This window comes from Nelumbo lutea, chromosome 2 (genome assembly GCF_056320005.1).
Source record: "Nelumbo lutea isolate HS-2025 chromosome 2, American lotus-T2T, whole genome shotgun sequence".
Taxonomy (NCBI): Eukaryota; Viridiplantae; Streptophyta; class Magnoliopsida; order Proteales; family Nelumbonaceae; genus Nelumbo; species Nelumbo lutea.
The window spans coordinates 18,472,336-18,492,101 of record NC_142685.1 but is presented as its reverse complement, the minus strand read 5'-3'; the positions used below and the strand labels follow the sequence as shown (position 1 = coordinate 18,492,101).

The following is a 19,766-nucleotide window of genomic DNA, read 5'->3' as shown; positions in this document are numbered from 1 at the left end:
TAGAAGGGACCAGAATTGAGTCATGGCCCCTTTTCATTTACATTAGATTTTCTAAAATAGTACTATATATATATATACACTCCATGAAAATGATAAGTATTCATAAAGTTTAAGTTGAGTACCCATGCACCTGAATTAAATTCTGGATTTCATAAAAAGAAAAGTTAAACTATTAAGCATTCAGCTTCTTCTCTTATAATACACCAGGTACTAATGGTATAACTCAGTGTTTTAAAAGCGCAAGGTGGAAAAGAAAAGCACAAAGTGGTTTGGGGGGGCAAGAGGTTCCTGTTAATAGGATCTGGTGCAAAAATGTGCCATCTAAGGTGGCTTTCTTGGTCTGGAAAGACTATCTGAACAAAATTCTAACAAGAAATAGCCTGTCTAGAAGAGGCATGGCCTTAACAGACACAAGCTGTGTTTTTCTGAAGGACCTTTGGAATCAACAGATCATCTTCTTATTCATTGTACTTTTTCTACTTCAATTAGAAACAGAGTCTTTGCTTTGTTTGGGGCAAGATGTTGTTGTCTAGAAACAGTGAAGGATTTTATAGATGGCTGGTACCAGGAGGGTTTGACTCGGAAAGAGAAAGTTGCTTGAAGTATAATTCTGGGTTTCCAACACCATTGTTCCGGGTAATTTGGCAAGAAAGAAATGGAAGAATCTTCTGCAATCGACTTTGTTCTGCTGATACAGTGCTTCAAAAAGTAGTTGGAAAAATACTTACGTGGCCGAGTATTCATAGATACTATAAAGAAAGAAATCTTGGTTCTTTTTTTTTCTTTGGAAATCTTTTTTGTAAACAGTCAAGGGATAGTGGCTTTGCAAGGTTTTTGGGAAGATTATTTGGTTTCCTTGTCTACATTTCTTGTACAGGGTTTTTTGCCTATCGGGCCATATCGGGGCCTTCCTGATACAATTTGAACTGAATCATGTCATCCCTCCATACATGACCAAGGATGAAAAGGAAGGAGTAGGCATGTGAGCTGCAAAATTTTGCCCATTTAGGAGTTGCAAGTTTAAATCTTAGTGCCCAAAACTATGGACATGCCACTCGTTCAATAAGATGGTATGTGAATCACATTCCAAAAATCTTACAATACATACTATGCATTATTTAAATTAGAAAATGACATAAAAAATAAATAAATGCACTCTTAGATGACCAAAATACGGTATATTTTGATCCTAATTACAATAATTGCTCCTTCAGTAAAAACTTTTTAAAATCCTAATACATTAGCACAGATTTTATAGTTCCAAACAGTGGTTTCCAGTATCAACATCAGTACTACAAATCTCTATAGAGCTCTGAATGGTGCACAAAGAGGCTGGAGGATGTAAATGTTGCACCCATGTTTTGATAGAAGTGAGCTGGAAACTGATAAAACTGCAGATATTGTTGGCTTGTGATATGAAAACCCACTGGTAGCACTGGTTATAACTTACAACTTGAGAACATGTTTTATATAGCATCACACAACTCTACAACAAGTTTTAGTACAAGTATTAAAGACAACTACTCGGAACTGTAAAAAGGCTTCATGTATTATATGCAAGGTACAAAGTAGAAACTACTCATATGTCTAAATCCTCACTAGAAACTAGAATTAGATACATGCAAACAAACTAACATACAAATAACCCACAAATTTTTCTTTTTCTATGTCTGTGTATATATAGAAACAAGCACATTGGTCGGGGGTGCTTCCAAATTCTAATATTTGTCTCATCATAATATCAACTGCTACATGTGTATCAACAGAAAAGAAAAGAATAGAAATGAAAAAAACAACATAGAAGAATTTCACAGTGGTGAAAACTTCTTGTAAGTGGATGCAATTTAAAAAGGGTTGAGTTATTTCACCTGGAATTTTACCTTCTATTGATTCCATCCTGGTGTGGGCATCACATGGTCCTAGAATCAGCCTAGGAGTATTTTTAGATTTCTTTTGAACATTTCTGATTTTCTAAGTTTTTTTTTTCTAAATTTAGGGGTAATTTGGTAATTATACTTACCACGAAAAGGGTTCAGCCTTAGAGTCATGTTAACCTTTAAGTTACATTTAAAGTCTCAAAGACATAGAAATAAGTAGAGCAGAAGTTATGATGTTTTCTGTGGGATGAAGTTTGTTAGTGGCAATTCTGTGATTTGGGTTAACAGTAACTTGATATTTAAACCAAATGAATTGAAAGTATGTTTTAGTAGAGCAATTCTTCCCTTCTCCAATGTAAAACTCTATTAACTCTTTTCTTTCTTCTTTCCCATTTCTCTTTGCAGGTTTGACCAAGATCTTCTGTTCAACAGCTCTTCCAGCTGTATCCCAGGATTTCTTTTATGAGTGCTCTACCCTAGGATTCAAATCACATCTTATAACCCTCCAAACAACCCAAATCACATCTTGTTATTTGGAAAATATTGATCTGAATAAGGTAAGAGATGAGAGAAAAAGGAGAGAAGAGTGGAAAACATTAATTTCTTCATAGTTAATAAAATTTTTCAGTTACTAATAAAAAAAGATTCTAGCATGGCAACAACCAACTCTTACACCATACCAACCGGGAGTGCAAGGCAGGTTGCCTGATTTGAAGAATTTCAATTACATTGGGCTCAGGTCCATGCTTGGGCCCATTTAAAATTTAACAAAATCTCAACCTAACCTGACCCAAGTTGCATCCCTAACCAATAAGGATCCTATCAGCTTGATTGCATTCACAGAAACACTTAAGGCTCTTATCCATGGCAAGACAAGTCTTCAACTGCTTAGATGGTACCCATGGTGGTTCACAACTCTTACCTAAGACACAATTAACACGGTATTCGTGGAGGCCCAAAGCTCTTACATAGGAAATGACCAATTACCAATTCCACCTCTAAACATATTCCCAATCATTAAAGTATACTACCACAAATATGACAATATGAGGAACACTCTTCCAGAGACTGAAACATATAAAATAGCCAAATGACATGCAACAATAACTAAAAATAAATTGTGCTTAGACAAGAAAAAGACTCCCCTTAACCAAAACTTATGGTGCTTTAAGTATTCCATCATACATGTGTGAAGCGTAATGAGTTGATGCTAGAAATACAAAGAGGATAAATTGAAACTAAGATTGGGGAGATCAAACTAATAAGATTGTTGACAAGTAATAAAAAAAATCAAACAATAAACATGAACTAAATGAAAGATAACAAGAAATATATAGAAATACCTACGTGACAAATTCCTTTTTTGTACTTGTGAATTCATAAATACCTATGGAACAAATTCATGAAACTAAGTCGAAGTTTTTTTTCTATTTGACAGTTACTGCCTTGTATGACTACCGGATACAGAAAATCATCATAGGAAAAAACAATTGCAAGAGCTTTTGCAAATCAGGATGGAAAGACAGGGAAGACACACCAGAACAGAATTACCCTTGGTTGAATCAACCATAGCGCTCATATGATAGATTGCATCATCCCTGTCTTCCTGAAAGGAAACAAAATTAGTAATAAGAAAATATTTGTATGAGTTAAATCAAACTTGAATGAAGTTCTCATGATTTCAACATATATAACCATAAGAGTTGGCTCAAGATCAGCATTAGTAAGCAAAAGTAAATGAGCTCTAGATTACGATTTTCTATCATTATGGGGGGGGGGGGGGGGGAGAAAATATCTCAACTTATGCATTAAAGCATCTTGTTGACACTTTGAAATTCAGAAAAAGGAAGTTACAAAGAAGTGTAAATTAGTTAAGCTATCGATCCTAATAGGGATGCTAGTTGGGTTGACCATGTTGGAGATTTTCAACAGTTCAACTATACCAGGCTAGGTTCATGCTTGGTCCCATTCAAATTTAAATAAATGCTCGACCTAACCCAACCCACATTGCAACTCGAGATCCTAAACTAAATGATCAATAACTATGTGCAGTCCTCATAGATGGTGTCAAATATTATCAGCAATAAATAAGTAGCTTGTGGTTTAAGCTTCATCTTTGCTGGAAAATTTTAATTAATGCAAAGTAAAGCTCACCTTCAAAATTCCTTTTCCCAAGGGTACCACCACTTCTTTAGGTGTTATTACCAAGGAATGCTACTTGAATTAGTCCTAATCTAATCCAGCCTGATCAAACCCAAGCTTGGTTGTGCTGGGATTGAGGTCTTATCAAACCCAATCCAAGTTATCCAACTATATATGTAAATATGCTCTTTTATGTACATGTTCTAGCAACTTCAGTTTATGGTGTAATGGGCCAAGTTTCAAATGCCTTTACAATATACAAGGTTCAAGTTTTCCTAGACTCAAGTATCTTTCTTTACTTATGACATTATATTTCAATCCAAACCCTACCTAACCAAAATCAACCATTGTTGTGATTGGACTTAAATTTAGCACCTTGATTTGGGGCTCAGGGTTTATTTGGTTGGGCTCCATTTGGCCCTAAATTGATCCAAACTGTCTAAGTTTCATTGTTATTTTTACCCGTATCTTACATCAGTGATAAAGTGATGAGATTGTTTTGCAACTTACTAGGTAGATATGCATTGCATTGTATATGTTATCTACAATTAATTAGTAATATCCTTATGATGGATTTAATATGCACTTAGACTTTGAGGCAACACAGTTTCACACACATCTAAACTAAGATTCATATGTCAAAGTTATCATGCTCATGTTTTATGTGGCAAGGGGCCTTCCATCTTGCTACGCAACCAAATTTAACCTTGCTGAAAGTTGTTCCTTGGCTTGAGTAAGATTTAGGACAATGAAGAAGCATATTTTTATATGAATATAGATAAACAGGTAAAAATATAATTGATCAAAAACACTAATTATTTTACATAAAGCAGAAAGATTACCATCATACTGTTACAACCAAGCCATGCATAAAATAGATGCTCATCCTTTTCATTTCCAGGATACGTATACTGCACAATATAGCAGTCTCCACTGAAAAGCTTGTGTTGTTCCACAACTGGAACAATGGAAACTTCATTTCCATTTACCCGCCAAACCTAAAAAGGTAATGAACAAATGCATCAAGTTAATAAATTAAATTATGTAAGCTAATATAATTAAAACTGATATCTTTAGTAAAGAGTTACTTTCAGAATGCCACGACAATTTATAAATGGTTGCCAATCTTCTTCAGGAAGTTCCTTTACATCATAACCCTGCTTCTTAAATATTGCTGTACATAAAGAAAGTGAAAGTGATAAGAGTTATAATTGTTTAGTTACTTCACTTCTGATGTTTTTGTTGCAAGAGAAACCAAACCTGCTACTTTTCCTCGGCCTTCTTCATACAAATTTTGCTCCACCTTTTGAGGCCAGCCTTCAAAATACGACCTAAACGTCACAGTTTCGGATCCTTCAGTCAAGAAAGTTATATGCGTACCTGTTGACCTTCCCTGAGAATACAGGGTACCCTGAAAAGTAACCCAGCAGGAATATCATAAACCAGTGCCCAAAACATGCATTCAGTGAGCATGGATAAAAAGCAACTTCCTTGCAGGTCTAAAGGATCACCCCCTATGATGTTCATTAGACACTTTAGCAGTATTTACACTAATAACCTTTTGGCATTGCATACATATAAGGTGACTTTTTTTTGATAAGCAGATATAAGTGATTCTTTTTATTACATAAGGACAGATTATGGAAGACATCAACATTATATGTAAATTTGAAGATGCAACCCCATCTATGTCATCCACTGGGAACATATATTTGTGTGTTTAAGTATGCATGTAAAAGGCTATTACCCAATGCTGGTCCAGTCTATTTGGGGTCATGGGAGTGTTTTAAAAGTGCAAGGCACAAAAAAAACGCAAGGGGCATTTTGTGCCCAAGGCACGAGGTGCAAAAAAAATTCAAAAAAGCCAAAAAGCTAAAATTTTCAAAAGCCAAAGAATTCAAAAAAGCAAAAAAAAAAGATATTAAACATAATATTAATTAAAAATATGAACTTAAATTTTAAAAGATATTTGCCAAAATGGACATGACACTAGGAAATTTTTCGCTTTGGAGCAGAGAGGATCCCATATTTGCTAATGTTGCTCATTCATTCACCTTAACAAAAGATATTTTCAAAAGACAATTAAAGTTATAAAATCTTTTTTATAGTTATTAGGAATTTAAGGCTTTGATATGGACTTGTTTGGGCTTGCCTTGAGGGGCTTCGTTTGGTGTCCATCTCTAGCAGCTAGGGAAAAAAAAAACAGAAAAAAATTAAAAAAGGAACAAAGTTTCAAAAGGCACACACCTTTTGAAAGTGCTGCACCTGGAGGCTAGGCAAGGCACATACCTTAAAATGCACCTCGCCTGTGCGCCTAAGGCATGCCTCTTAAATCACTAGGGAGTGGTAGACAAGATGCAAAATTACCACTCTTAGACTCAAATCCATGTTCTCATGGTTGTCAGCCCAAAATTACCACCTTGCTTCACGTATACTGAAAATTTAGGCCTTCTATCGAGAGATTTATCACATGAAGATTAATTCTACTAGTAGAAATCACTAATTGCAGATTTAGTCGAGTTTCTTGTGAAAGGAAAGAGGGGGAAGATGAAGATTTCAGCAATAGAGAAGAAAGGAGAAGAAGAAAAGAGTAGGAAGTCAACCAATATTGTAAAATTAACCCTAACCGCCTACCTCTTATTATATTTATACTTAACTTAAAGGATGAGATATTATAAGGATGCCCTTAGTAGGGCGGCTACTAATATAGTTGAACAGTCACAACTTAAAAAAACATAAACTAATGGGCCTAAAGCCCAACAACTTCCTAACTAAATAAAAAACAACTCGGACCAACTCAACACTCCCCCTCAAGTTGGGAGTAAATGCCACACATTCCCAACTTGCGTAGATCATGCTCCAGCTTGTTCTTTGCAACACCTTTTGTGAGAACATCAACGAACTACAGATCAGAAGCAATGTATGGAAGATAAACTTCTCCAGAAGTTACCATTTCTCTAATAAAATGTCTATCCACTTCAATGTGCTCAGTTCGGTCATGTTGGATTGGGTTATGGGCAATGTTAATTGCTGCCTGGTTACCACATTATAGCATCATAGGTTCTTTTGCCTGTACACCAATTTCTTCTAACAGGGAACGGATCCAGAGAAGTTCTGAAACTCCATGTGCCATGGCCCTGTATTTGGCTTCAGCACTTGATCTTGCCACCACTGTTTGTTTCTTACTCTTCCACGAGACAAGGTTATCCCCAAAAAGGGTGCACACTCCTGAAGTTGATCTCCTGTCATCAAGGCATCCTGCCCAACAAGGTGTCTTTCAAAATATTCCCTAGCACTGTCGGATCTGAACACCTTTATTCTTGTTCCAAACTGTGTTAGTACCATCTGATGAAATTGCCTCACCAAGGATGGTACTTCATCACGGGATCTCATCATGTAAATCCAAGAGTATCGTGAAAAATCATCCACAAATAAGAGAAAATAGCGATAGCCTCCCATAAAAGGAACATGGTAAGGGCCCCACACATCCGAATGAATAACATCAAAAGAAGAAGAACATCTTTTATTACTAGGTTTAAATGAATGTCTACAATGATTTTGTTTTGGAATAGTAGAATACTAATGTATTTCATTCTATTGCCAATCGGCATATTTATACAGTAAGCTACTGCAATAAATAGAAAGAAGAAAAAAATAGAAAGAAAAGAAAATATAAAGTAGAAAAATAGAAAGAAAAGAAAATAGAAAGTACAAGAATAGAAAGAAAGAAATAGAAAGAAAAACTTTCTAAATCAACCCTTCCACAATCCTAGGAATATATACAATTCTATTTTTACACAACTACCAAATATAGATCTGCACCAGTAACCCCACGTTTTCCAACACTCCCCCTCAAGCTGGTGAATAGAGATCCACCATTCCCAGCTTGGCTATAATTCTTCAAAAGTCTGTACTATTGAGCCCTTTAGTAAGTACATCGGCCAGTTGTCCTTTTGTAGACACATAGGGAGTGCAAATCAACTTGCTGTCAAGTTTCTCTTTTATAAAGTGTCGATCAATTTCGATGTGCTTCGTCCTGTCATGTTGAACAGGATTGTGAACAATATTGATGGCTGACTTGTTATCACAATATAGTTTCATAGGCTCTTCTCGTGGAATCTTCAGGTCTTCTAAAATTATCTTCAACCAGAGTAATTCACACACTCCTGGTGCCATAGCCCTGAATTCTGCCTCTGCACTTGACCGAGCCACTACATTTTGCTTCTTACTCCTCCAAGTGACTAAGTTTCCTCCCAAGAAGGTACAGTAACCAGAAATGGACCGTCCATCTACTGGAGATCCTGCATAACCGGCATCTATATATGCTTCAAGAGCCAATCCCCCATTTCTTCTTAATAAAATTCCTTTTCCTGGATTGGCTTTCAAATAGTGCAGAATTCGATGAGAAGCCTGTAGATGCATAAACTGACTTATTACACTTATAGCGTATGCAATATCTAGCCATGTATGTGCAAGATAAATGATGTTTCCAACCAGTCTTTGGAACATCTCCTTGTCTACACTTGCATTCTCTCTGGCTTCTCCAAGTTTATGATTGGGATCTATAGGCGTGGAAGCTGGTTTACATGCTATATTTCCCGTTTCTCTCAAAAGATCAACAACATACTTTTGTTGAGAGATAAAGATGCCTTGTTTAGAATGTGCAACTTCAATTCCGAGAAAATACTTTAGTCTCCCCAAGTCTTTTATCTCAAATTCTCTGGAAAGGCAGTTTTTCAATGCTTCCTTCTCCTTTTTATCATTCCCAATAACGATTATATTGTCCACATAGACAAATAGTGCAGTAACTCCCCCTGAGGCTGTGTGTTTGATAAACAATGTGTGGTCACCTTGACTTTGCTTGTAACCAGTACTAAGCATCACCTTTGTAAACCTTCCAAACCATGCTCTCGGAGATTGTTTGAGGCCGTATAGTGCTTTCTTCAACCTACAAACTTTGTTCCCCTTAATGCCTTCTCCAAAACCCGGTGGAATGACCATGTATATCTCCTCTTCTAGATCACCATGGAGAAATGCATTATTTACATCAAACTATTGCAAATCCCAATTATAGTTAGCAGCCAAAGACAGCAACACCCTTATTGTATTCATTTTAGCTACTGGGGCAAAAGTTTCCTGATAATCTACCCCATAAGTTTGTGTGTATCCCTTGGCTACCAGTCGTGTTTTGTACCTTTCTAACGACCCATCAGATTTGTACTTAATTGTGAACACCCATTTACAACCTACAGCCTTCTTGTTTCTTGGTAAATCCACAACTTCCCATGTGTTGTTCTTTTCTAGTGCCTCCATTTCCACTCTCATGATCTTTCTCCATTCCTTATTAGAAAGTACCTCGGCTAGAGTATTAGGAATTGGAATGGTGTTAAGGCTGGCTGGAAAACTTTTATGGGATTTAGAGAATCTTTGGAACGACACAGATTTGGCTAAAGGGTACAATGGGCATTTGGTACATTCTCTGGTTCCTTTTCTCGGTGCAATAGGTAGGTCATACTCAGACTGTGAAGGTGCAGGTTCAGGTTCTGCATATCCCTCAGTTCCAAGATTAGGAGTTGAATCTTGGACTTGCACAAGTTGAGGATCTGGATTTCTTCTCCTAGAGTAAACCTGCATATATCTCACATCATCATGCACATTATTGATGGGGTTAACAGTGTCTAAATTTGGTTCAATGGTCGGGTTGTTTGACTCTTGTTGAGACTCGGGAATGTGGGGCTCAGAGGATTGTGACTCAGAGAGATGTGATTCTTGACGGTTGGATGACTATGAAGAGGGTAATACATCTAAGGAGAGTAGATTCGAGGCCTTATCTTCCATTAATGAGAGCTCCCCCTGAAGATAAGGTTGAGTGAAAAAGGATTGTCCCTCCTCAAATGTGACATCGATGGAGGTGTAGAATTTTCTAGTGGCTGGATGATAACATTTATAACCTTTCTGAGTTGGGGAATATCCCAAGAAGACACACCTGATTGCTCGTGGATCCAATTTTCCCTTATTATGGACATGAACAAAGGCAGTGCAGCCAAAAATTCTTGGTGTGAGATTATTTGAGGTTCGAATATCAGGGTAGAATTGAGAAAGGACTTGTATTGGGCTTCGGTTGTCAAGAACTTTAGATGGTAGTCTGTTTATGGTGTATGCAGTAGTAAGGACAGCTTCCCCCCAATATTGTTTTGGCACCCGGTTTTGAAAGAGAAAGGCTCGGGTGATTTGCAAAAGATGGTCATTTTTCCTCTCAGCTATCCCATTCTGTTGGGGAGTATTAACACAGGAGGATTCATGCACAATGCCTTCTTTCTGAAAAAATGGGGACAAATTCTGATTAAAATAATTTGTAGCATTATCAGATCGAAACCTTTTAATTCTCACACCAAACTGAGTTTGGACCATGTTATGAAAGTTGAAAAGAATGGTACCCACATCAGATTTAGACTTAAGAAGAAAGATCCATGTGACCCTAGTGCAATCGTCAATAAAGGTGACAAACCATCTAGAACCAGTAATGTTGGGAATTTGAGAAGGGCCCCATATATCCGAATGAATCAAATAAAAAGGAGTTGAAGATCTTTTATTGCTGATTGGGAAAAAAACCCTTTTGTGCTTAGCAAGTTCACAAACATCACAATGAAAGGTTTCAACATCAATTCCTTTAAACAAGGAAGGAAGCATTGTTTTTAAAACAGGAAATGAATGATGACCGAAACGGAAGTGATGACACCAAATTAAATCTTTATTGGAGGTAGATAAGAATGACTCATGTGTGACAGGCATAACAGTGTGAGATGGTTTGTTGGTTGCTTCAAGGTAGTAGAGTCCATCCCTTTCCTTAGCAAGTCCAATCTTCTTCCCCGAAACCTGGTCCTGAAATACACAATAAGAAGGAAAGAACACAACATTGCAGTTCACATCCTAGGTGAGTTTATGTATAGAGATAAGGCTAGTGGATAACTTAGGAACATGAAGCACATTTTTAAGCAATAGGGATGGAGTAATTTGAATATTCCCAATCCCTGCCACTGTGGTGAAAGAACCATCAGCAACAGAAACTTTTCTATTACTAGGACAGGGTGTATAGGTGAGAAAATGTAGTGAAGAGGGTGTCATGTGGTCAGTAGCTCCAGAATCAATAATCCATGGAAAAACACTAGCCGAGGCATGTAATCCTAGAGATAAAGACTCACCTGAGAGAGCAAGAGAGATAGAACCACTTCCCAGTTTCAAGGATTTCAGGAAGCTCCTTAGCCTTTCAATTTCTTCATCATTAAATGGTCCCTAACTTGAGTGTTCTTGCTACGGGGTTGTGGAGACATTATGGGCCTGTTGAACTCCTTTTGAAACTCCTTGATTTCCCCATTCCTTGCTGGATGTGGGAGGTTTCCCATGAAGTTTCCAGCACCGATCTTTTGTGTGTCTGGGCTTCTTGCAATAGGTGCACCAGAGGTTATCGTTAGAGTCACGGGTAGTTGTGTCACGAGCCAAGTTGTGATTGTTCTCACTTTTTGAACCACTGTAACTTCCTCCCCTTGCCACCATGGCTGATCCTTCGGGATCTTTAGGCTCAAGCATGATTCCACGGCGGCTTTCCTCAGCTCTGACAAGGGCTATGACTTCATTCAATGGAGGCACTTTTTCTTTGCCAAGAATTTGTATTCGGACCTAATCAAATTCAGCATTCAGTCCGACCAAAAAATCATACACCCTATCTCTTTCAATAAAATTCTTCAAGATCACAGCATCATTAGGGCACTTTGTCTCAAGAACCCGATAATGATCAAACTCATGCCATAAATTTGCAGCAGATTTGCATACTCTCTGTAACACTTCTGCTCCCTTGTTTGGCCGCCACTGTCTTCACTTTGACCTCATAGACACGAGCAGCGTCATGGGCTTTGGAATAGGTTTGTCGGACAGCATCCCAAATAGCCTTTGCAGAGGGAAGAAACATACAAGTATCACTGATCTCGGGTGTCATTGAACTCCACAACCATGACATAATCATGGAGTCCTCTTCGTCCCAAGAATCAAAATTTGGCTCACCCAACTTTGGCCTTGTTCCAAGAAGGTGACTAATTTTTCGTTTTCCCTTCAAATAGGTACGCACTAGTTATGACCACTTCAAGTAGTTCTGGCCATTCAATCTATATATTGTCTGAACATTCTGCAAATCACCAGTGTGAGGATGAGAATTTGTTGCTCCTTCATCGGTTTGGACAGGAGCATTTGTTGCAGTCATGTCGGATATGGTTAATGGAGGAAAAATAAGGTCAGCGGGAAAGGAGAATAAAGGAGGGAAGAACTGGCCGAAATAAAGGAGAATAAAATGAACACTTCTAGTTACAAATCAACACTGAAGGCCAAAAGAGAAAAACACGAAAAACTAGCAATGAAGGCCGAAAAGAAAATCTCAAGGTTGACAAACCTAGAGCTCTGATACCATGTTTTGGAATGGTAGAATACTAATGTATTTCATTCTATTGCCAATCGGCATATTTATACAGTAAGTTGCTGCAATAAATAGAAAGAAGAAAAAATAGAAAGAAAAGAAAATAGAAAGTAGAAAAATAGAAAGAAAAGAAAATAGAAAGTACAAGAATAGAAAGAAAGAAATAGAAAGAAAAGCTTTCTAAATCAATCCTTCCACAATCCTAGGAATATATACAATTCTATTTTTACACAACTACCAAATATAGATCTGCACCAGTAACCCCACGTTTTCCAACAGATTTCCAAGTTGACAACCTTCACACTCCAGACATGACAAACTAATAGACTCAAAAAGTTTTGGAAACAAAAAACTCAAAGAAGAAAAAGGTAAATGGCCCAAACGATTATGCCAAAGCATAATTTGACCCACAGACCCTGACTCACTATCCCTGCTAACATGATGACTCTGATGAGGAGGAAGTACATCCAGGAGGTAGATTCCATTCACTTCACGACCACTCCCAATCGTCCTCTTCGAATCTAGATCCTACAAAATACAATGACCAGGAGAAAAAATTACTGAGCAGTTCAGGTTCTTAGTCAAACTACTAACAGATAACAAATTAGTGCTCAATCTGGGAACATGAAGGACAGAGAGTAGAGAAATAGAATCACTAATCTTGACAGATCCCTTCCCAGCAATAGGAAAATGGGATCCATCAGTTGTGGAGACCCTATCTCTGCCAGAACTGAGCTGGTAAGTTGAAAAAATAGTAGAGCTCTGGGTCATGTGCTCTGAGGCTCCAGAATCTATAATCCAAGGAGGTCCCTCCTTACCTAAAGTAGAAACATAATTTGCAGTGACGTGTGAACTACCTGTGTGAGCAAAGGAAGTAGAGTGGACTCTCTACCAGTGCCACCTGTACCTTGTTGTCCGCTTGCGGCTGAACTGGAACTGGTTGTATCCCGCTGGTTCAGAAGTAACCCATACCTCTCAAGTTCGGCCCTTACTGCAACAGCTGCAACAGACTTCGGAGCAGTTGTAGTAGGAGGGACCGGAATGTCACCAGTAACTGCCATGTGTGCATTTCCCTTCTTATTTTTCAATCTAGTCGGCACAAGATGTGGGTGAAGCTTCCAGCAAGTATCTCTTGTGTGTTTAGGCTTCTTACAGTAGTCACAGATCAACTCTCTTTTATCTTCCTTCTTGATTTCACTGCCACCCCGATCTCCACTTTGTTTAGGTTTCACAGCACTTACCATGGCAGGCTGATCAGGAATAAGGTTTTCATCATCACATCTCTCCTACACTCCTCCCCTGACACAAAGGCATATGCCTGGGAGAGAGTAACACTGTCCCTGGAAAGAAGGTGTTGTCATGCAATATCATACTCAGGATTAAGGCCAGCAAGAAATTCAAACACCCTATACTTCTCTAGATGTTTCTGATAGGTAGTTGCATCCTTAGTGGTTTCCCAAGAAAATGTCTCTAAATGGTCAATCTCCTGCCACAGGGTTTTAAGGGCTGAAAAATAGGCTGCAACAGATCTATCTCCCTGCCTTGTAGAAATAATCTGATTTCTCAACCGATAAGCCCTAGCAATATTCTCCCTCTGTGAATAGGTTTCTGCAACCCCATATCATATTTCCTTAGTTGTATTTGCCCATAAAAAATTTTTACTTATATAGGGCAACATGGAATTACACAACCAAGTCATCACCATATAATTCTCCTGTACCCACCGGGAGTTGCTAATTTTGGGTTTCACCTCTTCACTAGTGATATACCCTAATTTCCCACGAGCACCAATGGCCATCTTTGCAGATTGTGACCATTCTAAGTAATTTGCACCATCCAAAACAAACTTCATAGCGGATTTGTCACAGAAGGTAGGAAGTAGAGCTAAAATGGCTTTCTAAGAAGATGCATGAGTTGCTCTATTATCCACCCTAGCATCTCACCATTAGAATCCCAACCATGAATCCTACCAATTACATCATGCCACGGATTTTGTTATTGAGATGAAACTGCCAAAGTCAAGGGCAAGAATGTGTCTTTCAAGGCTTCCTTCTTTCACCCCTAAAGAAGATAAGAAAGATCATTTGGAGGTGTACAAGGGATTCACTTCTTTGGTGGTCTATATGGAAGGGGAGGAATGGTATAATTTTCAAGGAAAAGACAAAAAACAAGGGAGGTTGTAATAGTGAACATAGCAACCCATGATGATATTATTTTTTTTATAGTACAAGAAATTTTTCATTAAAAAGAAATAAGAGATACAACCAAACCAGGTGTTGAGGCAACACCCCCAAACAAGTTCAAACATTACAATTTACCCATGGAAAAACAATAATATCTAGATTACACATTTAATCCCCAAAATTCCAAAGGTTGATCCCAACGATCCTCTTGATTATTTGTCAAGCTCACCAATTTGACCAAGAAAACCTGCAGCCAATTCAACCTCCTTCATCTTTCTTCTATCAAATCCTCTGACATGCCAAGATACCATCTCCTTGTTAAATTTTCAGCCTTCTCCCCCTTCCCTATTAATTCTTCCCCGACCTCCCTTTGCTCTTCCTCAACAAATTCTTCTTCCCTCCCTTCTCCTTCCTCCCATATCTCACCCCTTCCCCGACTATTTTCTTTTCGTTATATTCTTCCTTTTTACTTCTTTCAAATTGTTCAATTGCCTTCCTCACCAGCCCTTTCCCCCTAGAAAGAAGAGGAAAAGAGAGTTACCGATCTCCACTTGTCTATCCACTAGCTGATCAATACCCACCTTCCCCTTCTCAGTGTTCTCTTCTCCTGTAACCTCAATAGCTTCAGGCCCCAAAATCTCCGCACCCCCCTCCTTATTTTCCTTTCCGCCCTCCTCCTGCTCATCCATTTCTTTCCTTTCAACCCTTTCCCCTATAGCTCCTTTTACCACCGATCTTCTCTTTCTGTTATAAACCCTCTGTTGATCGTTCTCCACTCTTTTCCTCTTTAAACTCCTTTCCCCTTTATCCACTCCATCAAACCACTAACCCCCAACTCTTCTCTAATAGAGCCACCCCAACCCATTGCAGAAGGTAGAGAGGATGGAAAGCCATGAGAAACTAAGCATACCTAGCTGTTCAATTGTGCAATAATTTCCAAAGGTTTCTCTTCTATGATTTGTCTGTCAACACTCTCCAACGTCAGTCTAGGTATCCCCAGACTTCCACTCGTTAAATCTCATTCAACATATTCTTTTTCCCCATGGCCAAACTTCTCGACTTCGATTCACCTCTCGAGCGATCGATCCTCATTCGAAGAGATACCCTTGTGTGGTGAGATCCGCTTCTTGTACTTCTGGTTTTTAACCTTCCCCTTAATGATATTATTAGAGGTTGGAAAAGCATTGCTGCTTTTTTCCATGGCAAGGAATTCTATATATACTGACTGGTTCTCCCCACCCTCTTAAGGGAGGTTCTAACAGAGAACATAGCAATCAAGGTAGCACATTGAGTTAAGATAGTGAACAATTCTACCCAATTCACAGTGATGATATTATTAGAGGTTGGCAAAGCATTGCTGCTTTTTTCCATGGCAAGGAATTATATATAATGATCGGTTCTCCCCACCCTCTCTTTATTTAAGTTCAACTTTGCTGAATGAAACTTGGGCAATCAAGGAGCATCAAGAATAGTAGGTGTTTTCTGAAATGAAGAAAAAATATTATGACTATCATCTCAACACCAGTAGGCCATGGTGACTCCACTAGAGAAGAACTCCCAACCTCAATGCAGGGACTTAGAATGGGCTATTCTCTCAACTACAGCAACCTAATAGTGGAAGAAGGCCTAAATTGGTAGTGGGGTGATTTATAAATGACAACTCGTGAACTTGGCAACACAAGCATCTCATAAGAGAAGAAACATGGTTGGCAACATGAAAGGGTATAAGGTGTACTTAGACTCAAAGGTATGCTAATAACCTAACCAATACCTTGGCTAAATAAGGAGGTGAAAAGAAGCTAATTGTATTGGGAAAATGCTTTTTAGTAATAAAAAACAATTTAGGAAAAGAACAAAATGGGTAAGGTTGCATGGACTAGCTCTATCTCAAGGGATGTCTTTCAATAGTTGTAGTTATATATCATTCTTTCACTATAATTAATAAAATTATGATTGGTTATTGATCAAAAATTTCCCCTTGTTCATATGCATGTATGCATATGTGTACGTGTGTGTGCATGCACATAACTGTGTGTGTGTGTATAAAAGAGGATGGAGGTTCAAATTTTTTACTTCTATAGTTGAGACAGATGTTTTTCGTTCAGTGACCGAGGTACTTCTCCCCATCCACACAAATATCTCAGTATCACAATCCAACATATAGCACTTGTCTGAGTTAAGCATTTCTTTCTTCAATGAATCAGTACCAACTTGACATAATTTTCCCTGAAAAGAAATCCTGTTGATACATGAAGTGTAAGGAAATTTAAAGAAATAATACCATCAAGTAACTACAACTGATGGGACTCAATTAGAAACTTAACTAGAACTGTGGGTGAGTAAACTTGGGCTCATTAATTCTGATAAGTGATGATCTAGCCAGAAAACTCAAATTAGTGTATGAGAAGCCAAATTTTCCAATCCATACCACCAAGTTAAAAATAAATAAAAATAAAAATAAAGATTATTCTTAAACTTACTGATTACTGACTACTGAGTCTTTTCCTTTGGCTCTTGGTGGGAGGGCTCTGTCCCTATTACTAGGTATAACACTGTCAATGAAGGTAGGGGGTTTGTCTGAAAGTCTCTTCTGGTTTAAAAAACAAAAAACCATTACCCAATGTTGGTCCCAGCTATCTGGGGTCTTGGGAGGAGTAGACTGGATATGGCCCTAACCTTTTGGCATTTTTTGCACGAAGTGGAAGCTCTTGGACTCAAACCCACATTCTTACACTTGACAACCCAAGATTTTACCATTACACCAAGTAATGGCATCTTCTCTGCTGACATTTTTTTAACTTTTCATAAAAGAAAATAAAATGTTTTAAACTTGTCAACATGGAAATACCTATTAAAATGGCAAAGTTTTTTATCCAGATTCCCATATGTATATATGGCTGCATTCGGTAAGGGTGGAAAAAGCATATGTATCAATGTAAATGAAATTTTGGTCAGAAAGTACAAATGCAAACTTGATTCAATTTATACATTGATAAATTTCGTATTGAGTTTGGTTGCAATGGGTATAAACATGAATTTCAAGACTAGAATATACTTATTTTACATTGGCCAACTATAAGTGTAAAGTTTGATTCCATTTTTTAATGCAAACTTTGCTCCCATTTTGAATGAAAAAACATCTAAAAAACAAATTTACTTTCATTTTCAGTACAAAAACGTATTCTTACCAAACAACTGCAAAACCAAACCAGAGTACAAATTCACCTTAGTTCTGCATTTGCACTCTTACCAAACACAGACTATAGGTTTTATGGTCTCTAAGACCAGACACACAAACAAGTCAAAATTAGTATATAATTGCATGATCTGAATATTACCCACCAGAATAGCTTCACAGGTTGAATTTCAGGTTTCTGAATTGTAGGTAGTGTGCCCTGAGTAATTGGAGCATAACCACCAAATAAACTCCAAAACTCCCCAACATCAGAATCACCAACAAACTTGCCATCCTCTACACCATAAAAAGGAACAATTAGTATTTGCAGCATCAAATACCTTTAGAAACCATGGTATAAATGTATAATCATACCTATGGTTGCCACTTCACACCTTCCACCATGCTTGTTGTCTTTGATATACTGGACAACCTCCAAAGCTTTAGCTCGTTCTTGTATGCTAGAGTTGCATCCACTAAATAGAAATATTTTTGAAGCAGTATCGAGTATAAATACATCGTTGTGATTCAAGGATGATCGAGAAAAAGGCACCTGGGCAAATTATAACTGTACTTAGACATATGATAGTGGGACAAGAAAATTTTGAGGTGTTTCCAATGTAGGACCAATTGAGAACAAAACAAGTACATGGAATCTCAAATTCCTGGATGCAACATCATAACTCAAAACTTAATATGATTGTAAGAACTTGACTTGTGCAATTGAAGTAGATAACTTGGATCCTCAATTTCATTGCTAATTTTTCTTCTATATGAGCTAAAGATGGTTTGTTGTGCTATGTAATCATCATATACCATTGAGATTTAAAGGAAAACTTATAAGACAACCATAAGACCAGCGTTTTTATTATAAGAAAGTGCTGGACATTTGGATGGGGAGAAAATCAACCCTAGGAGGGACAATTGGATTGAAGGACACCCTCCCATCAATAGGGAAGATGGAGATCCAACTGATGACTCAGTTCAAAAAGTAAAGGACCACATGGATGGTTCTCGGAAGAAATGGGATGATGCAAAGATCTGTCGTTTGATGGGAGATGAAAATTGGAACAAAAGAAGATGTACCCGAATCCGAAAATACAACCAATGATATCATGGGAAATAGTGGAAAAATAGTCTGGACATTGAAATGCCCCCCCCCCCCCCCCCCAAAAAAAAAAAAAAAAAAAAAAAAAAAAACTAAAATACTTTGTTTAGTTTATGTGAGGAAATAGAAGACTGTAACCATATTTTCATTGAGTATGAATTTGCTAAGTAGGTATGGAACCTTCTTCATTGGGAAGAGTGGAAGAATGATTTTCAAAGATAAAATCATCCCTCCAGCCACTCTATTCAATGGTGGTAGAGAAAGTTGGGAAGAGTGTAGTAGTCTCCTTATTCTCATGGAAAGGGAGAATTTAAAAGGGAGCATATGGGTGCGGCGGATCTCTCCTCCAGGATATACAATCAAAATAAACTTTGATGCCTTAAGAAAGTTTATGGAGGGACTGCAATAGGGTGTATAGATGGGCCAATGCTCAAAAAATATCGATAACGCTTGGGCTTCCTTAGAGGCCCATGAAATTGCCAAAAGGTTTATAGGTACAAATATCAGCGTCAAAAGGGAATTCCAAACTAGTGATTGATTGACTAAGAGGTCGATATTAGGGGTGTTAATGGACTAGTTTTGGGTTGGACTTCATCCAAATCAAAATCTATTTGGGCAGATTGAAGGGACTGATAACACATATTGAATTTGTACAGACTGGACGAACCAGTATGACATATTGGATTGGACCTGGTCCATCCATAATGAATTTATATTAGATTGAGCCAATATCTGATTCATTAATAGAAGATAAGAACATAGGTGTCAATAGACCAGATTTGAGTTGAAACCAATCTAAATAAACAGAAATTTGAAC

At 37.8% G+C, this 19,766-nt stretch overlaps 1 protein-coding gene across 5 annotated transcripts in view; it reads right to left on the bottom strand.

Annotated features, from left to right (window-relative positions):
- Window positions 1-19,310, bottom strand: part of VLN1 (villin-like 1) — a 58,151-nt gene extending 38,841 nt beyond the window's left edge. For 2 of the 5 annotated variants that reach the window (XM_088967367.1, XM_088967368.1), the window contains exons 1-8: window positions 19,130-19,310; window positions 18,217-18,394; window positions 18,009-18,138; window positions 16,740-16,905; window positions 5,280-5,430; window positions 5,108-5,193; window positions 4,862-5,017; window positions 3,415-3,483 (exon numbers count right to left, since the gene is read on the bottom strand). In XM_088967367.1, the coding sequence (XP_088823493.1) occupies window positions 3,415-3,483; window positions 4,862-5,017; window positions 5,108-5,193; window positions 5,280-5,430; window positions 16,740-16,905; window positions 18,009-18,138; window positions 18,217-18,394; window positions 19,130-19,273 (1,080 nt within the window). In that variant the 5' untranslated portion in view covers window positions 19,274-19,310. Of the gene's footprint in view, window positions 1-3,414; window positions 3,484-4,861; window positions 5,018-5,107; window positions 5,194-5,279; window positions 5,431-16,739; window positions 16,906-18,008; window positions 18,139-18,216; window positions 18,395-18,490; window positions 18,879-19,129 lie in introns of those variants that run through there. The other 3 variants (XM_088967369.1, XM_088967371.1, XM_088967370.1) reach the window with 3 other exon arrangements.
- Between the last annotated feature and the right edge of the window lie 456 nt (window positions 19,311-19,766).